The sequence below is a fragment of the Prionailurus bengalensis genome, chromosome B4 (assembly GCF_016509475.1).
Source record: "Prionailurus bengalensis isolate Pbe53 chromosome B4, Fcat_Pben_1.1_paternal_pri, whole genome shotgun sequence".
Classification (NCBI taxonomy): Eukaryota; Metazoa; Chordata; class Mammalia; order Carnivora; family Felidae; genus Prionailurus; species Prionailurus bengalensis.
The window spans coordinates 133728519-133745153 of record NC_057358.1 but is presented as its reverse complement, the minus strand read 5'-3'; the positions used below and the strand labels follow the sequence as shown (position 1 = coordinate 133745153).

Below are 16635 nucleotides of genomic sequence, written 5' to 3'. Positions count from 1 at the left end.
CCGCCCTTCTCTGCCTGGGACACTCTCTGCATCCTGATGGCTTCTGCTCCTTCCCCAGAGGGAAGGAGAGTTGCTCGGGAGCTCCCAGGGTAGAGCCAGGTCCATTCCTACATCCTCCTGCACTCCATTCTCTCCCACGGGCAGAGACCTCGGCCGAGCCTTCCCTCCAGGCCAAGCAGCTGAAGCTGAAGAGAGCCAGACTGGCCGATGACCTCAACGAGAAGATTGCACAGAGACCGGGTCCTATGGAGCTGGTTGAGAAGAACATTCTGCCTGTGGAGTCCAGCCTGAAAGAAGCCATCATTGGTGAGGAGGCCCCAGCCACCCTGCGTGGACATGCAGGCCAGACGCAGAAGGAGGGGCTCTGGGCTTCTTGCTGTTTGATTCCGGCTTTGACTTGGGAACTGAGGTGCAGAGTGTGAGGGCCCAAGAAACAGGCTGTGTTAGCTTGGGGCAGTGCCAGCGGCCTCAGGGGTCACACCAGAGTAACTAAACAACAGAGGCACCTCGGTCCACCTTCATCTCTGCATACCCAGAGGCTTTGTCCTCTCCCACGGGGTGGCCGGATGTCAGGGCTGATGTGTGTAAACCCACGGGGATGCCAGGAATTAGAAATCTGTGCCTTACTGTCTCTTTTTCTTAGTGCAGTCTCTCTCAGAGAGTGGCACTTTCCACAGATGCTTCACTCAGCAAATACTGATTGACCCAAGAGGTGTGCTAGGTGCTAGGACCGCAGCCCCACAAAGCAGGGCAGGCCCCTCGCCCTTAGGGAGCTCAGGCCTAGGAGCAGACACCGGCAGGTCAACAGGCAGCAGCAAGACAGAGACAGAAGCTGTGCCGGAGAGAGCCCTGGCTACGCTGGGCACACAGAGGAGGGTCCCCAGCCAGGCCCTGACAGTGGGGTGTGGTGCCAGAAGAGGTGACGGCCAAGTCTGGGGCTGCAGGATGAGTAGGAATTAAAGTATATTCGGGGAGAGAGGTGCCGCGGGCTCCAGGGGAGAGCTGTGCAAGGTGAGGAGCAGCCTGGGCGTGGAGCTGGAGGAGGGGGTATCGAGACGGGAGGTAGGAGGTGGGCAGAGTCCAGGACGTGCCAGGGCCTCGTGTGCCATGGGCAGGTGTTCGGACCGGATTCCTTTAGAGTTTGGTAACTGTTGGCACCGATGTGGCTCCTGGGCTACAGTGGGCCCGAGACCCGGTCCTGGGCAAGGCCGTGCGTTCCTGCCCCTGGAAGGTAGCTGTGCCACCAGGGAGAGGGGGCGCAACTGCTCCCTTCGTCATAAGCAGTTAGATCTTTTTGGCAGGGCCCCAGGCTGAGTTGGGCCCTGAGCCCTGGGTCAGAGGAGACTTTGGTTTCCGGGGCCTCGTCTGCACCGCAGACAGTGGTTTGACAAGGTCGGAGGCAGCCGGCGTGCGGGGGGCTGGACACCCTGGGCCCCAGCAGCCCCTCTGCCATTGGTGCCGGTAACCCTCTTAGTTCACCGCTTTGCCCTGGCATTCATCCCCCCTCCTCTCCGTGTTCTCCTGCCCAATCCTCACCAGATTCCACACAGCCCCAAATCTCAGGCCCCGCGTTTAGGTGACGGTCAGTTCTGGGCTCTCTAGCCAGCCGAAACCTGAGAGTCGGCATTGTGCCCGGCCCTGTGTAACGTTCTGCAGTTTACAGAGATGAACAAAATATGACGCTGCCCTCAAAGAATTGAGTACAATGAGAGGAGACTGATGTACGAACAAGTGATTTCTGAGTCTGGCCCCTGGTCAGGTGCCAGCGCTGCGTAGTGAGAAGGTCACGGTCCTGTGACATAGTAGCTGAGTCACCTGGCTTGTGGGACAGTTTTCAGGTCCACAGTGATGGATATAAAGGGCCCCGCACAGTCTTTGGCGCCTGGGGAGCCTCACAGAAGGGCGGCTGCTGTCGTGGACGACGTGGGGTGATGGTGGGTCAGGTGTAGTGCGAGCTCGGCTGAGAAGGTGTCCTCTCAGCGATGGGCACGGTGGTGAGGCCCGGAGAGCGGTCACGGACAGTACGGCACATTTGGGGTCCACCTTTGCCAAATGGGGAGCGTACGTGGCACTCCAGGCACGGGGACAGCATGGGCAGCGGCCCGTGGGCGTGTTAGGGCGTAGTTTGTTTGAGGACGGGGTACGTAGTGACCAGTGGTGACTTGAGAGAAAGGAGCATTTGCCAGCCAACGCCAGATCCTGTGGGTTTTGGGGAATGAGTAGGTGGCAAGGAAGCGCTGACAGCAAAGCAGGCCGTTTGTTCAAGAAGGGAGCGGAGAAGGAAGGGGGAGGGAGAGGGTGGGCTGGGAGGAGAAGTCGATGCAGGTGTGTGGCTGAGAGGAAGGAGTCAGAGGAGGAGATGGGAGGATGGGAGGGGAGAGACTCAGGCCAGGTCTGTGGAGGAGGAGGAGAAGCTGGCCGTGGAGAGTCGGGAGGGAGCCCAGGCAGTCCTGAGGCCCGCTGTAGGTGGGGGCCTGACAGGGGCTTTGCAGAGGCTGGCCTCCCGCTGTCTTCCCCACACACTCCCCACGGCCACTCCCAGCACACGGCTGCCACTCGCGTGCTCACACGCGCATCCCTCCCCCAGGTCACCCCCAGCTGATCTGTAAGATTCATGGCAAGATCTCTCTTCCAAGAAGTCCTCCCTGAGCCTCTCCTCAGCATCTGTGTTTCCCTCAAGCAGAGGCGACTGGACCAAAGTCAGAGGGCGGGGACTCTGTCTCTCCACACCCTGCACCTGGCCCAGACCCGGCCACCGTAGGGAGAGGAATGCACTCTGCGGGGACCCTGGCCCGCACTGGTCATTGGGCTTCTCCGGTGTGGCCGGCCACTCCCTCCGCTTGGACTGTCCCCGGGGGTGGAGCCGAAGCTCCTCCGTCCGGGATTCCGCCGTCCGGTGCTGGGTGTCGTGTGGCTGCCGTCCCGTGGCGTGTCTCCTTGCTGGGAGGAAGTGGGAGAAATCTAGATGTGTGACTGGCCTGAAGTACATGACAGTAACGGGGCTCCATTTCCCCCGTGTGCTGCACATGTGGCCCCTGCCAGGGCAGATGAAAGGAGGTGTAGGAGCCAGCCTTGCCGGAGGACAGGAGCCAGCCCAGCGATGGGCATCCCGGGCTCCGGAGCTTCAAGCTCAGGCACATCCTTCCCTGGTCCCAGGGGAGCAGAGAGCCTCAGGCTGTGGCCCCAGAGAGGAAGAGTCTGCTGGGAGAGTTACTAGTGTGTTCTTGTTCCTCATCTGTGGTCTTTCCACCACAGCAGATTTCCCCAGACATGCCCGACAGCTCACCTCCGTGCTGTGACCGCTGCCTCAGTCCCTCCCGTGTGAATGGCAGACCAGCGCAGAACCTCTTCCCCCAGCGGCACTGAGGGGGGGGTTGTGATGTGAATCGTGTGAAATACCTACTTGCTCCTTCCTTTTGTGTCCTGGCGTTTCCACACTAGGGCCCTGCTCCCCCTGCTTCTCCCTCACAGCCTGGCCCCAGGAGCACGTGCACTTGAGGCGGCCAGGGGCCTTGACCACGGGGCAGGGCATTTCTAGCCAGCAGGGGGGCTTTTCTTCTGGTGGCCGCTGCTGCCAGGTCTTGGGTCTCTGGGAGTCACAGGCCACTAAAGGGAGGTCACTGTACTTCAGTGATCCTGTTTCACCTGTGCAAGCAGGTGTACCTTTTCCGGGAGGCCCTTAGCCTGTGCCTGCCCTTTAGGAAGTGGAGGCAGCCCCGGGGAGGAGCCCTCATTGCAGGGTCCACAAGCCTCTGGGGGAAGAGAAGAGTTTTGTGCCACCATAGGATGGAAGTGAAGTGCGTTTAACAGCAGGGAAGCAGATGAGATGAAGGAGGCTGCAGGCTGGAGGGAGGCAGGGAGGGAGGGAAAGTCGGGCTTGACCTTGGGGACTGGACACAGTGAAGTCAAAAGCAAGGGAGCACTTGATAGCTTAGTAGCCAGCACTCTTCCTGCCTTTGTTTGCGGGTCCTGAAGAGGCGCTCTCCTGGGGCTCTTGCTGGTCTTTCTCGCTGGGGGTGAGGAGGGGCCAGAGTGGGCACCTTGCTGGGACAACCCCCTTTCCCATTCGCGGGCACTGGAGGTGGACTCTCACCGTGGCTTTGGCTTTCAGTGGGCCAGGTGAATTACCCGAAAGTAGCGGACAGCTCTTCCTTCGATGAGGACAGCAGTGATGCCTTATCCCCTGAGCAGCCTGCGAGCCACGAGTCCCAGGGCTCGGCGCCATCCCCCTTGGAAGCCCGAGTCAGCGAGCCACTGTCCAGTGCCACCACCCTATCCCCCACTCAGGTGAGCTTGCCCCTGCTGGATGCTTTCCCTGCTCCCCAAGGGCCCCAGACCTGCTGGAGCTGCCCAGGGTGAGGTCTCGCCTGGGCCAGGTGTGGTGGGGAAGCTGGGGATGTCCATGGCTGCCTGAGTCGCAGTGGTGGGGAGCGGGGAGGTGTCGGCAGCGGGCCCCGTTTTGGCCAGACTTCGCCAGCCTGTGGTCCCGGGCTGGGGCTGCCTTGCAGCAAGATTCCTGAGCCTCCCTGGCCTGTCCCTGCGTCCAGTCGGAACAGCCTGCTTCTCCCGAGTTCAGTTCAGTGGCCTTTTCACTGCCCTCTGTGTCTCCATGTTCCAGCTCCCTCAACCCTGCCCTGGGGGCCGGGTTCTCACCCCACCTCCCATCTTGCCCACCGGTGGCCCCCTGCCCACGATGGCTCTGGAGGAGGTGCCTGTAGCCGCCTCTAGGCAGGGCAGGGCTGGGATGGACCCCCTGATAATGGTCGTGCCCCCTGGGGCAGCGGGAGAGGGAGGCTGTCCTCACCTCCAGCCCTTTCTCAGGTGGTGTCTCAGCTCCCAGTGGGCCCGGATTCCGGAGAAACACTTTTCCTGGCAGAGCAGCCTCCTCTGCCTCCCAGCCTCACCAATGGAACCACAGCCCCCCCTGCCAAGCCCACCCCGACGCTTATTAAGGTACAGGTCCCCAGCAGCTGCCCTCCCCTCCCTGGGCCCCTCCAAGCCCTGCCGTGATTTCATCCCAGTGTGGGGCCAGCTGGGGGTGGGGGGCGGGGGGAGTGCACCAACATAGGTCACGGAAGTAACATGGGAGTTTCTCCTCTTCTCTCTGCGGACGCTGGCTGTCACCCTTGTAGCTGCCATTTCCTGAGCACAGTGGCTCTTATTCCGCCCTGCCCGCAAAAACACACCCCCACCCAACCCCTCTGGTCTACTGCCACCACATGAGGCAGTAATCGAAGTCTGCTCTAGGAGTGACAAAACTGAGAAGGGAAATAATGGGCGCCAGGTCACACAGGGGCTGCTTTGGGCTTTTTTTTTTTTTTTCTTAAGATTTTATTTTTAAGTAATCTCTACACCCAACATGGGTCTTGAACCCATGACCCCCAAGATTAAGAGTTGCATGCTCAACCAACTGAGCCAGCCAGGTGCCCCGGGGCATTTTCTGTTCTCTTCCTCCAAGACCTGACCTAACATGTCTGGGGGACAAGGCTGACCACCAATCCCCAAGACACCTCCTGGGGGACCTTGGTGTGGGGGACACCGTGTGGGGCACTGAGGTTCATGGAGCTCAGCAGCCCCATGACCCAGGGTCCGTCCTCCCTGTCCCACAGAGCCTCCTACTTCAGGGTCTCCGGGATTTCGCTCCAGACTGCTGCCTCTCCACGCCTGCACCTCTGCTCTCCCCCTCAACCCCGGGGCAGCTTCCCTTCCTTCCTGCCCCACCTGCTTCTCCCTCTCATCTTACCATCTGCCCCCCGACACACACGCTGCCCTGGCTGGGAGCCAGCCGCGTGCCTCTGCTGCTGCTCCCAGCCTGGGAGCCATCCAGGTTCCCATTCCCTCACTGGAGCCGAGTCCTTGCTGTGCCTCCGGCTGCTACCTTTTTGTTCATGGGGCTCCCTAGTGACCTCCTGTGTGGTGTCCCCACCCTGTGTGCACCATCTCTGCAAAGCCCCCCGAGGCCCTGCTGCTGGCAGGAAGTTTCGAGCGTGTGGCTTCCCCATCCCAGAGGAGTCAGTGAGCTGCCCCGCTAGGGTCGCAGTGCCCAGGCCGTTTGTTCTTCCGGGTGCCTCTCACCTCTGGGGTCTATTCCTGGCGGCCACAGATGTCGGAGTTTTCCCCCCAAAAATCCACCTCAAGCCTGTTCCTTATCGCACAATTGGTGCCTTTCTTTATCCATACACATTTGAAAGAACAGCGTAAATCTATTGGTCTCCCCTTCCTCTTGCGCGGGGGATTCCTCGGCCTTGTGGGCTGGCTCCCAGCCCCCAGCGCTCGGGGTGACACGTCTCCTAAAGTACCTGATGTGGAGGCTCTGAGCTCCATCCACCAGCTGTTTGGTACTTTGTTGTGTTTACTCTTAGCTGGAGGTCATGGCGACGTCTGCATTTGGTTGATTAGTCTCCGGGCCAGAGGCTCTTTTAAGAAAGAAGGGCTGTGCCTGGCCTCCCCGCTGGCACGCTTGTGGCCACTGATGAGGCCGCTGTCCGGTAGCGGTAGCGGGGGAGCGGACGGGTCCTTCTCAGAAGCCCGACGCTGCCCCCTGATGGCGCCTGCTGTCTCCTCTGCCCTCAGCAAAGCCAACCCAAGTCTGCCAGTGAGAAGTCGCAGCGCAGCAAGAAAGCCAAGGAGCTGAAGCCAAAGGTGAAGAAGCTCAAGTATCACCAGTACATCCCCCCGGACCAAAAGCAGGACAAGGGGGCGCCCGCCATGGACTCCTCCTATGCCAAGATCCTGCAGCAGCAGCAGCTCTTCCTCCAGCTCCAGATCCTCAACCAGCAGCAGCAGCAGCACTATAACTACCAGACCATCCTGCCCGCCCCGCCAAAGTAGGAACCCGCTCGCCACCATCACCCCTACCCCGCCCGACTGGCCGACGCCGGGCCTGGTGCGGGTGAACCCAGATCCTTAAGGAGGCTTTGTTCCGGATCCTCACGCCCCGCACCCGTCTCTGCCCCAAGGGTGATGCTGGCCAGGCTCTCATCGCTACCTTTCCTTCTTCTCAGGCCCGCAGGTGAGGCTCCGGGAAGCGGCGGGGCCCCCCCGATACGCAGCCTCTCCACTACCGGTAGCGGCTCCAGCTCGGGTGCTCCTGGTCCCAGTGGGTTGGCACGTCAGAACAGCACCTCACTGACTGGCAAGCCGGGAGCCCTGCCTGCCAACCTGGATGACATGAAGGTAGGTGGGCGAGCCCTTCCTGCTGGGACACTGGGACCGCCGCCAGGCTGGCCTTCCCCCTGGGGTCTGGCCTAGTGTTTCTATGTGTGGAAAGCAGCCGGTGTAAGACCCACGGCGGTGGTAGGCAGAGCAGAGCTCCGGACTCCGGTCTCCTCCGGCAGAGGCCCTTAGAACCTGCTCCCAGGCTCGCCTGGCCCTGGTTATCGTGATACCTGCCTTGTCATCACAGTCCTTACCATTAAGTACCGCAGCCGGCGTCTGTCTAGGGCCTTGGGGCTTACCAAGCCTTTTTATATGACTGCTCTTCCTTCGCCTTTGCCGTGCGGCATGAGAAATAGGGACTGTCCCAACTGCCTCGGGATGAGCACGTGGAGGTGTTGAGGACAGAGGAGCTCGTCGGAGGTCTCAGACCCGGCCCATGGCAGAGCCAGGATTCAAATGTGGGGCCGTCGACTTCAATTCCCCACCTTTTCTACTTTGTCCGTTAGCGCCCCACTGAATGTGCTGCACACACGTGGTTCATCTGCCTGGGAAAATAGTTTGGGGCTTGGGACACTGACCCTGCTCGTGTCCTGGGACCTCAGAGGGTGGGTCATGCTCAGGGCCTGGCCTGTTTCTTCTGCCCTGATCAGAAGATGGAACAGACCAAACTCTCCCTGGAGAGTTTGTCCTCAGAAGCAGACCAGCCCCTCCCGAGTCATGATCCGACCCCAGTAAGATGCAGCCCTCGTGTGGGTGGCTAGGCACAGGCTCCAGGGTCCATCAGACCTGGGTTTAACATCTAACTCTGCTGCTTGCTGGGTGAGATCTGGAAGTCATTTTACTTTTCTGGTCTGTTTTCTCACCTGTAAAATCCAGTTGGTTCAATTAAGTATTTAATTGAGCACCAGGTACTGCGCTGGGGCTGGGGACAGCTGAGGGACCATCGTGCCCAGATGGAGGAGGATGGGCCCAGGACACACACACACACACACACATGTCTCACCCTCCAGGCTGTGGGAGGGGCAGGGGCTCCTGTATCTGAAGTACCAGCGGGACCCAGACGAATGAATCCTGGTGGACAAAAGGCTCGTCCTTCCCACCTCCCCGACTGCCCTCCTGCCTGGACCCAGTTCTCTCTGTCGCTCTGCGGCCCTGACTCTCGGCCCCTTGCAGGTGGCGGAGCTGAAGCAGGAGCTAAAGCTGCGGTCACTGCCCGTCTCAGGCACCAAGACAGACCTGATCGAGCGCCTGCGTGCATACCAGGAACAAGTCAGCCCTGCCCCAGGAGCCCCCAAGGGCCCTGCTGCCCCCTCCATCTTGCCCAAGGCTGGTGAGGTGGTGGTCGCCTTCCCGGCCACCCGGCTAAGCACGGGGCCTGCCCTGGTGGCAGCGGGCCTGGCCCCGGCTGAGGTGGTGGTGGCCACGGTGACCGGTAACGGAGTGGTGAAATTTGGCAGCACGGGCTCTACACCCCCCGTGTCTCCCACCCCCTCAGAGCGCTCACTGCTCAGCACGGGCGATGAGAACTCCACACCCGGGGACACCTTTGGAGAGATGGTGACGTCGCCACTGACCCAGCTCACCCTCCAGGCCTCACCGCTACAGATCCTTGTGAAGGAGGAGGGCCCCCGGCCCGGGTCCTGCTGCCGGAGCCCCGGGGTGCGGGCCGAGCTGGAGGGGCGTGACAAGGACCAGATGCTGCAGGAAAAGGACAAGCAGATCGAGGAGCTGACCCGCATGCTGCGCCAGAAACAGCAGCTCGTGGAGTGGCTGAGGCTGCAGCTGGAGCAGGAGAAGCGGGCGCAGCAGCCCGGCCCCGCCCCCGCCCCCCTCAGCACCCCAGTGAAGCAGGAAAACAGCTTCTCCAGCTGCCAGCTGAGCCGGCAGCCCCCGGGTCCCGCACACCCCTTCAGCCCCAGCCTGGCGGCCCCCACTGCCCACCACGCGGACGCTTGTCCCCTGGTGCCCCCAGCCGTGGTGGTGAAGCAGGAAGCCGTGCTGCCGGAGCCTGAGCCAGCCCCCGCTCCCCAGCTGCTGCTGGGCCCACAGGGCCCCAGCGTCCTCAGGGGGGTCACACCTCCCACCCTCATCACCGACTCCACAGGGACCCACCTTGTCCTCACCGTGACCAATAAGAACGTGGACAGCCCCGGCCTGGCCAGCGGGAGCCCCCAGCAGGTACCTGGGCGGAGGAGGGGCAGGGGCTGGGGGAGACCGTGAAGATGCTCCGGTGACAGCCCCGTTTACCAGGCGCCCCCATGGCTGGGCAGACTGGGCTGGTTTCCCTTCAACTTCCACTCGATCCTCTAAAATGAGGGGTCACCATCCCCGTGTCACCAAGGACGGGTACTGAGACTTGGGGAGATTAAGGGGGCTGCCCAGGACCCCAGAGCCACGAGGGTGGAGCCATCAGGGACTGCCCAGCTCTGGACCTGGGCAGCCCCCACCCAGGCCAGGGACCATGCCTGCCTCTGCTCCGTAGGGGTGGGACAGGCCCCGGTGAGGGTCAGGGAAGCCCTTGCCTGGGAGAGGCCGAGCCTGGTGCTAGCCCTACTCCCCTCCCGCGCCCAGAGAAGCCAGCTGTGCCCCACTAAGCTGTGCTGGCAGCCAGCTCCCTGCTGCTGCCACCCTCACGGCCCAGACCCTCCACCCTGGCCGGTCCAAAGGTGAGGCTGCTTTAGGCTTCGCGTGGCTTCTCGGCCCTGCAGAGCTCTGGCGCGGAGGAGAGGACAGTGACAGGAACCAGGCACCTCAGGATGGGAGACCGAGGCCCCTGAGCAGCCTCAGGCAGACAGGGAGGAGAGGCCGAAGGAGCCCAGAACCCCTCCTTTCCCAGGTGGCTGGTACCAAAGCCACGTGGCCAGCGGCCTCATGTCTACCCCACCTTCTGCAGGGTCAGAGGTCAGGGCTTCCCCCATCCCCTATCCTTTTCTGCCCCGATGGCTTCCATGCAGGCTTCCTAAAGGCCAGGGCAGCTAACAAGTTGTCCCGGCCCAGAAGGTGGGCGCCCCTGCCTTGCCGTCCCGGATTGTGCGGGGCCCTGGGCCTCCTTTCCTCATGCCGCCACCGGTTCTCTCACTGTTCTCCTGTCCAGCCCTTGTCCCAGCCTGGTTCTCCGGCAGCCCCTGGCCCACCAGCCCAGATGGACCCAGAGCACCCATCACAGCCCCTCTTTGGGACCCCCACTTCTCTGCTGAAGAAGGAGCCGCCTGGCTATGAGGAAGCTGTGAGCCAACAGCCCAGACAGCAGGTGAAGAAGGTAGACTGGGGCCTGGCCAGGGTGGGGGGCTGCCTGGGCTGGGCTCCCACAATCCCCCCACCAAGCCCAGCTGGAGGATAGGGGCAGGCAGGAGTGGGTGTTACAGGGTCAGAGTGGGCCTTGCGGGGCCGGGGGGCAGAATGAGCGAGCTCTGTCTGGGAGCCTCAGCACAGGCCGGTGGACTCGGCAGGTTTGGCTGCTGGCTCAAGGGCAGAAGGAAGGGGCTCTGCCCTGAGCCAGGCTGGGGGCCTCCTGTTCTAGATTGTCATCTTTTTTTTTTTTTTCTTTTTGCTATTTTGTTTCACAGGAAAATGGTTCCTCCAGCCAGCAGATGGATGACCTGTTTGACATTCTTATTCAGAGTGGAGGTAAAGCCCAGACTCCCGAGCTGCCTCCCAGCCAACCTTCTCCTTTCTTCAGAGGTTGTTTTCAGTCCTGGGGTGGTTGATTTACTGGTTTTTGTCTAGTTATGGAAAGGACACTTAATGGATGAAAGGCCCCATAGTTTGGATGTAACAACAGCTGAGACACATCCCATCTCCATGGCTTGGGCAAGAACCAGCCAGGGGGTGCAGCCCTCAAGTAGCAGTGTTTTACCCCAGCACCCACCGCGTGGTGGGCACTGTCCCCGCAGCATGGGGTGTAGTGATGAGCAAAACGGAGACGTTTGCCTTTGCACGGTCTAGTGTGAGGAGAGGCATCGTAGACGAGTGAGTTCTGTCACGTGTGAGGAGTAAATACTATGGAAAGTCGGGGCGGGGGAGGGTCTGAGGGGCCTGAGAGCGTTGGGTTGGCCTTGTTGAGCTCCCTGAGGGGCACCCGTGAGGCCAGGTGTGTTGGAGGAGCGGCATGAGCACAGGAGGGAGAGGAGGGGGAGGAGGTGCACGTCGGGGCAGAGCACAAGCCCTCACGGGCGCCGAGCAGGACTTGGGCTCTGGATGAAGTCAAGTGGAAGGCTGTTCCAGCTGGAAGGGCAGCTGTGGGAATCCAGGTGAGGCCAGGGGGCCTGGGTCAGGCTGTGGTAGGGAAGTGGAGAAGCACTTGAGTGTGGGTGTATTTCAGAGAGCTAGTTGCTTTTCTTACGGACTAGGCATGTGGCGGGATGACAGGAGAGCAGCCATGGACGAGAGGGTATGAAGGGTTCGGCCTGAGTCACCAGCCTGCAGCTGCAGGACTTCGGGGGGAGACGCAGGGGGCGCACTGGGGTGCATCAGTGCAGCCCGTCAGGCTCAGGTGTGTCTCCCGAGACCGCCAAGCAGGGCAGTCTATCACGTGAAGGCAGGTACTGGGAGTTGTCATCGGGATTGACGTTCAGAGCCAGGAGATCTGGCGAGCAGAGAGGAGGGTGAGGCGGAACCCAGGGGCACGAGCAGGTGACGTCTGGCCGTGGGCAGAGTGGGAGGGTGCCTTCAAGATGGTGAAGTCCTGAAGTCCGGGGCTGTCACCGGGCAGTCGGGGGAGACGGGAACCCAGACCTGGTCACGGGGTTAGCACTGTGGTGGCCAGTGGTGGCCTCGACCAGGGCTCCGCAGTGGGACGTGGGCAAGGGCCTGAGGGTGGAGGAGCCAGCTGGTCTGGAGAGCTCTCTGCAGAGGGTTTCCTGCGAAGGGAGCAGAGAGCCAGCCTGTTCGCATGCTGGCGGAGAAGGTCCCTGAGTGCGGGGAGGGCACGGCGCCCGGTGGGAGCTGTGGGAGCTTGTGGAGGTTCTCTGAGGGCTTTAGTGCCGGTGTAGGGAGAGGGTCAGCGAGATGCACCGGTCAAGCAAGAGCTCGGCCATGGAATGGTACCCTTTAAAATGGTGACTCCTGGGGGCGCCTGGCTGGCTCGGTCTGTGTGGAGCATGTGACCCTTGATCTGGGGGTTGTGAGTTGGAACTTCATGTAGGGTGTAGAGATTACTTTAAGTAATTTATTCTTTTAAAGAATAAAATCTTTTAAAAATAAATAAAATGGTGAATTTTATCTCAAAAAAGCAATCCCACAGAGCTTAATAGCTGTTGTTCCCCTCAAGGTCATGATTCCTAGGAGCCTCCACAGGTTCTGGAGTCTACAGTGGGGCCTGGGGTACATTTCTAACAAGCACAGGTGGCACTGAGGCGGCTAGGCTGGGCGGTGCTCGCAGGCTGTTGGAGGCTGGTCTAGAGCCCGGGACAGAGGCCTGGGCACAGACAGGGGGAGTTCCTGGCAAAACCGAGATTGTGCCGGAAGCAGAGGGAGGCGGCCAAGCCTTGAGCCCTAGCAGTGAAGAGATGGCAGAGAATGGGAGCCGGGCGTGCTGCCTGCCACCCAAAAAACACACAACTGGCCAGAGCCAGGGCAACTGTGCCGGAGAGGGCCTTTGAATGGCCTTTGAATGGGGTGGGTGGAGGCCAGCAGGGCCCCCCGTGGTGGCAGCTGGGGAGACTGAGCTTGGGAAGATCGTCATGCCCAGAGGGGACGGGGGTGGGGAGAGGCCCCGGAGGGCCAGGAGCAAGCCTGGTTTCTGCAGAATTTTTTTTTTTTATTGTGGTTAAACACACAGAAAATCTGCCATTCTAATAATTTCAAAATGCACAATTCAGTGGCATTATACATTCACAGTGTTGTGCAACCATCACCACCATCCATTTGTAGATCTTTTTCGTCATCCTATACTGACACTTGTTTCCCAGTAGATGGTAACTCCCCCTTCCCCTCCCCCCAGCCCCTGGTAACCTCTGTTTTCTTTTCTGGCTCTGAATTCGCCTATTCTAGGGAGCTTCGCATCAGTGGAATCCTATATTATTTTGTCCTTTGGTTTCTGGCTTGCCTCACGTGGCAGAATGCCCTCCAGGTTCATCCGTGTTGTAGCAGGTGTCAGAATTTCCTTCCTTTTTGTGGCCGAATGGTAGCCCGCTGTAGGGATAGAGTACGCTGCTCATCTGCTCGTCCATTGATGGACACCTGACTTGTTTCCGCCTTTGGCTGTTGTGAGTACTGCTGCTGTGAACACCGGCCCACTAGCCTGCATGGCTTCCCGCAGCGGCTGCGCCATTTTCATTCACACCAGCCACGCACAAGGTTTCGGACTGCTCTACATCCTCACCAACACTTTGGATTTTTTTAAAAAAATTAATAGCTGACTTGGTGTGAGGTGGTTATCTTTTTTTTTCTTTTTAAGTTTATTTATTTATTTTGAGAGAGGGAGAGAGAGAATCCCAAGCAGACTCTGTGCTGAGAGCACAGAGCCCCAGCATAGGGCTTGAACTTGTGAGATCATCATGACCTGAGCCAAAATCAAGAGTCAGACACTTAACCCACTGGGCCACCCAGGCGCCCCAAGGTGGTGTCTCCTTATACTTTTGACGTGCATTTCCCCTAGTGACTAATGAGGTTGAGCATCTTTTCCTGTCCTTACGGGTCCTTTGCAGATCTTGTGGGGTCTCTGCCTTCGGTTCCTTGGGGTCGAGTTGTAGTTCTTCACTCTGGATGTGACCCATCAGATACATGGTGTGTGGACATTTCCTCCCATTCCACGGACTATCTTTTCTCTTGATGGTCTTTTCAACGCACAAAAGTTTTAAATTTTTATATGGTCCAGTGTGTGTATTTTTGTTGTTACCTGTGTTTTTGGTGTCACAACCAAGAAATCGTTGACAAGTCCAGTGAAGATTTCCCATTTCCCTCTAAGAGTTTTGTAGTTTAAGCTCCTGAATTTAGACCTTTGGCCCATCTGGAGTTAACCTTTGTATGTGGTAGAAAGTCGGGCCAGCTTCGGGTCCTGATTAATCAGGCCTGGTTTCTGACATCCCTTCACTTTCTTGCTTGGCAGAAATCTCAGCAGATTTCAAGGAGCCACCACCATCCCTACCAGGGAAAGAGAAGCCCCCCTCGACAGCAACCTGCGGGTCGCCCCTGGCCGCACCGTCCCCACCCTCCGCCGAGCTCCCCCAGGCCACGCCACCTCCCTCAGGCTCACCTGCCCTCCCTGGGCGCCTGGAGGACTTCCTGGAGAGCAGCACGGGGCTGCCCCTGCTGACCAGCGGGCACGAGGGGCCAGAGCCCCTCTCCCTCATTGACGACCTCCACAGCCAGATGCTGAGCAGCTCTGCTATCCTGGACCACCCCCCCTCGCCCATGGACACCTCGGAATTGCACTTTGCCCCCGAGCCCAGCAGCGTGGGCCTGGACCTGGCTGACGGCCACTTGGACAGCATGGACTGGCTGGAGCTGTCGTCGGGAGGCCCCGTGCTCAGCCTGGCCCCGCTCGGCACCACCACCCCCAGCCTCTTCTCCACGGACTTCCTCGATGGTCATGACTTGCAACTCCACTGGGATTCCTGCTTGTAGCTCTCGGGCTGCAGGGCCAGGATGGGAGGGGCTGGAAGCTGGGGAGAGCCTGATCCCACCTCTGTGTGGTCGTGAGTCCTGACAATCACAGTCCCTGCTCTCCCCGCCCCAGGAGACTGGAGCAGGCCGTGCCGCGCCCCCTGGCTCAGACTCACCAAGGAGACAGGCTGCCAAGGAGCAGCTTTGGTCTAACCCCAGAGTTCAGGAGGCCTGGACAGGCCAGGGCCATTCTATTGACCTCCTTTTGTGAGGTCGGAGGTGCAGTCTGGCTGCAGTTGGCTCAGGCAGGCGAGGCCCAGGGTCACTCTCTTTCCTTCTAGTCCCCTTTCCCTATGAGGGAAGAAACCAGCTTGGGCCTCTACCTCCCCATTCCCTCGATGCCAACCCCAGGGTCCCAGGCTTCTGGGAGGGGAGCCCCTTGCCATTTTAGTGTCTTGGTGTAGTGTAACCATTTAACGGTTGGTGGCAAACGTTTTCTGTACAGGTGTATATACCTCTATATTCTATATCGCCATACATATATATACATATATTTTTGGGGGCTGGGAGGTGGATTGGAGCTCCCTCCCATCCTGTGCACAATATAGAAGGGCCCAGAGACCACTGCTCCTGGGGTTAGATGCAGCCTTCGTCAGCCCCATCACGCGTGTTTGACATGTAGACACCCTGCCACCGCCTGTGCCCCACCTGTGCCCTGCTTCATACTTGTGCCACAAGGGCAGAGGTGCCTCCTTGGCCACCCGCCCACATTCCGTCCCGCTGCCTCATCGCAGCCACCATGGCCCTGGGATGGGAGGTGGCGGGGGGTTGTGGGGGGGGGGGGGGCGTCAGCCCTCAAACTGAGACCTCCTCAGCTCCCTCTGGCCTGTCACTATCATTAATGGGATTAGGGGTGGAATCACCAAACCAGTGCCGGGACAGAGGTCGGGAAGCTGTGTGGACTTTTTTAAAATAAAAACAAAAACACTGACTTTGGTCCATTTTTGTTCACTCCACGGAACAGGTGGGTGGTATGGCTGGGTCCTAGGCTTTCTAGATGATTCCAGGAAGGACAGAACCTTGGACATACAGCTGTGGCCCTGGCTGGACAGAAGACAAGAGGTGATTTCTCAAAGACACACTTTATTTACAAACCAATAGAGGCCAGGGAGCCTCTGGCCACCCCCATCCCCTTCCTGAGCAAAAAACTGACACAACAGACCTGGCTCTCCACCTCCTCACAAGGTTTTTGGTCGGTACAAACTGTGAAACGAGGGCCTGGGGTCTCTGTAAATGCCTGTGCAGAGCCCTCCCCTGGGTACCAGGAAAGATAGGCTGAGCCCCACCTTCTGCTCCTGCCTCCCACTGTCCTCCCGTGACACTCCTGGGTGCCCCCAGGTGGCGTCCCGCTGTGTCGTGGTGCCTGGCCAGAGCTCCAGTGCGTCTTTCCCTTGACCCCGCAGCTGAGAATGGGCCTGGGCCACCTCAGACCCCATCCCAGAGCAGGCCCAAGACCGGCCAGGACCGTGCTGTTCTCTGCTTGCTTGAGGAGGGGGCTGCTCGGGAGCCGGGTGCCTGGGGGAGGTGTGGGCTTGACGGCCACCGTAGGAGGAGCATCACCCATCTATGTCCCAGCTGAAGAGGTGGTGCTTCACCAGCATGTCCTGAACACCCTCCTTCAGTGGCTTCTTCTCCTCCTGCACACAGGGACAGTCCCCCGTCATGGGCGCACGGGCGCTAGAGCCACGGCGAGGAAAGCCCAAGGCGGCGGGGCCGGAGTGGTTTGTGTAGGTGATGCTGGCACTCGGGGTCCCCACGGGCCCTCCCGCCTCAGCCGGCCCAGAAGCTTTGGGGCGATCTGCCAGCTCAGCTGCCTGGCCTGCCCCACCCCAGGCGGCCCCCAGACGGGAGGACAGGCTGTGGGGCTGAGGA

General features: G+C 60.0%; 2 protein-coding genes across 12 annotated transcripts in view; one reads left to right on the top strand and one right to left on the bottom strand.

The window, feature by feature from the left end:
* Window positions 1-15694, top strand: part of MRTFA (myocardin related transcription factor A) — a 215355-nt gene extending 199661 nt beyond the window's left edge. For 4 of the 6 annotated variants that reach the window (XM_043562685.1, XM_043562686.1, XM_043562683.1 and 1 more), the window contains 9 exons: window positions 145-306; window positions 4112-4287; window positions 4822-4953; window positions 6574-6827; window positions 7005-7176; window positions 8332-9336; window positions 10253-10417; window positions 10725-10785; window positions 14207-15694. In XM_043562685.1, the coding sequence (XP_043418620.1) occupies window positions 145-306; window positions 4112-4287; window positions 4822-4953; window positions 6574-6827; window positions 7005-7176; window positions 8332-9336; window positions 10253-10417; window positions 10725-10785; window positions 14207-14724 (2645 nt within the window). In that variant the 3' untranslated portion in view covers window positions 14725-15694. The remainder of the gene's footprint in view (window positions 1-144; window positions 307-4111; window positions 4288-4821; window positions 4954-6573; window positions 6828-7004; window positions 7177-8331; window positions 9337-10252; window positions 10418-10724; window positions 10786-14206) is intronic. The other 2 variants (XM_043562684.1, XM_043562681.1) reach the window with 1 other exon arrangement.
* Window positions 15695-15829: 135 nt separating this feature from the next.
* The window catches only part of SGSM3 (small G protein signaling modulator 3), a 52088-nt gene continuing 51282 nt past the window's right edge, over window positions 15830-16635 (bottom strand). For all 6 annotated transcript variants that reach the window (XM_043562688.1, XM_043562689.1, XM_043562687.1 and 3 more), the window contains one exon: window positions 15830-16400. In XM_043562688.1, coding sequence (XP_043418623.1) covers window positions 16320-16400 — 81 coding nt within the window. In that variant the 3' untranslated portion in view covers window positions 15830-16319. The remainder of the gene's footprint in view (window positions 16401-16635) is intronic.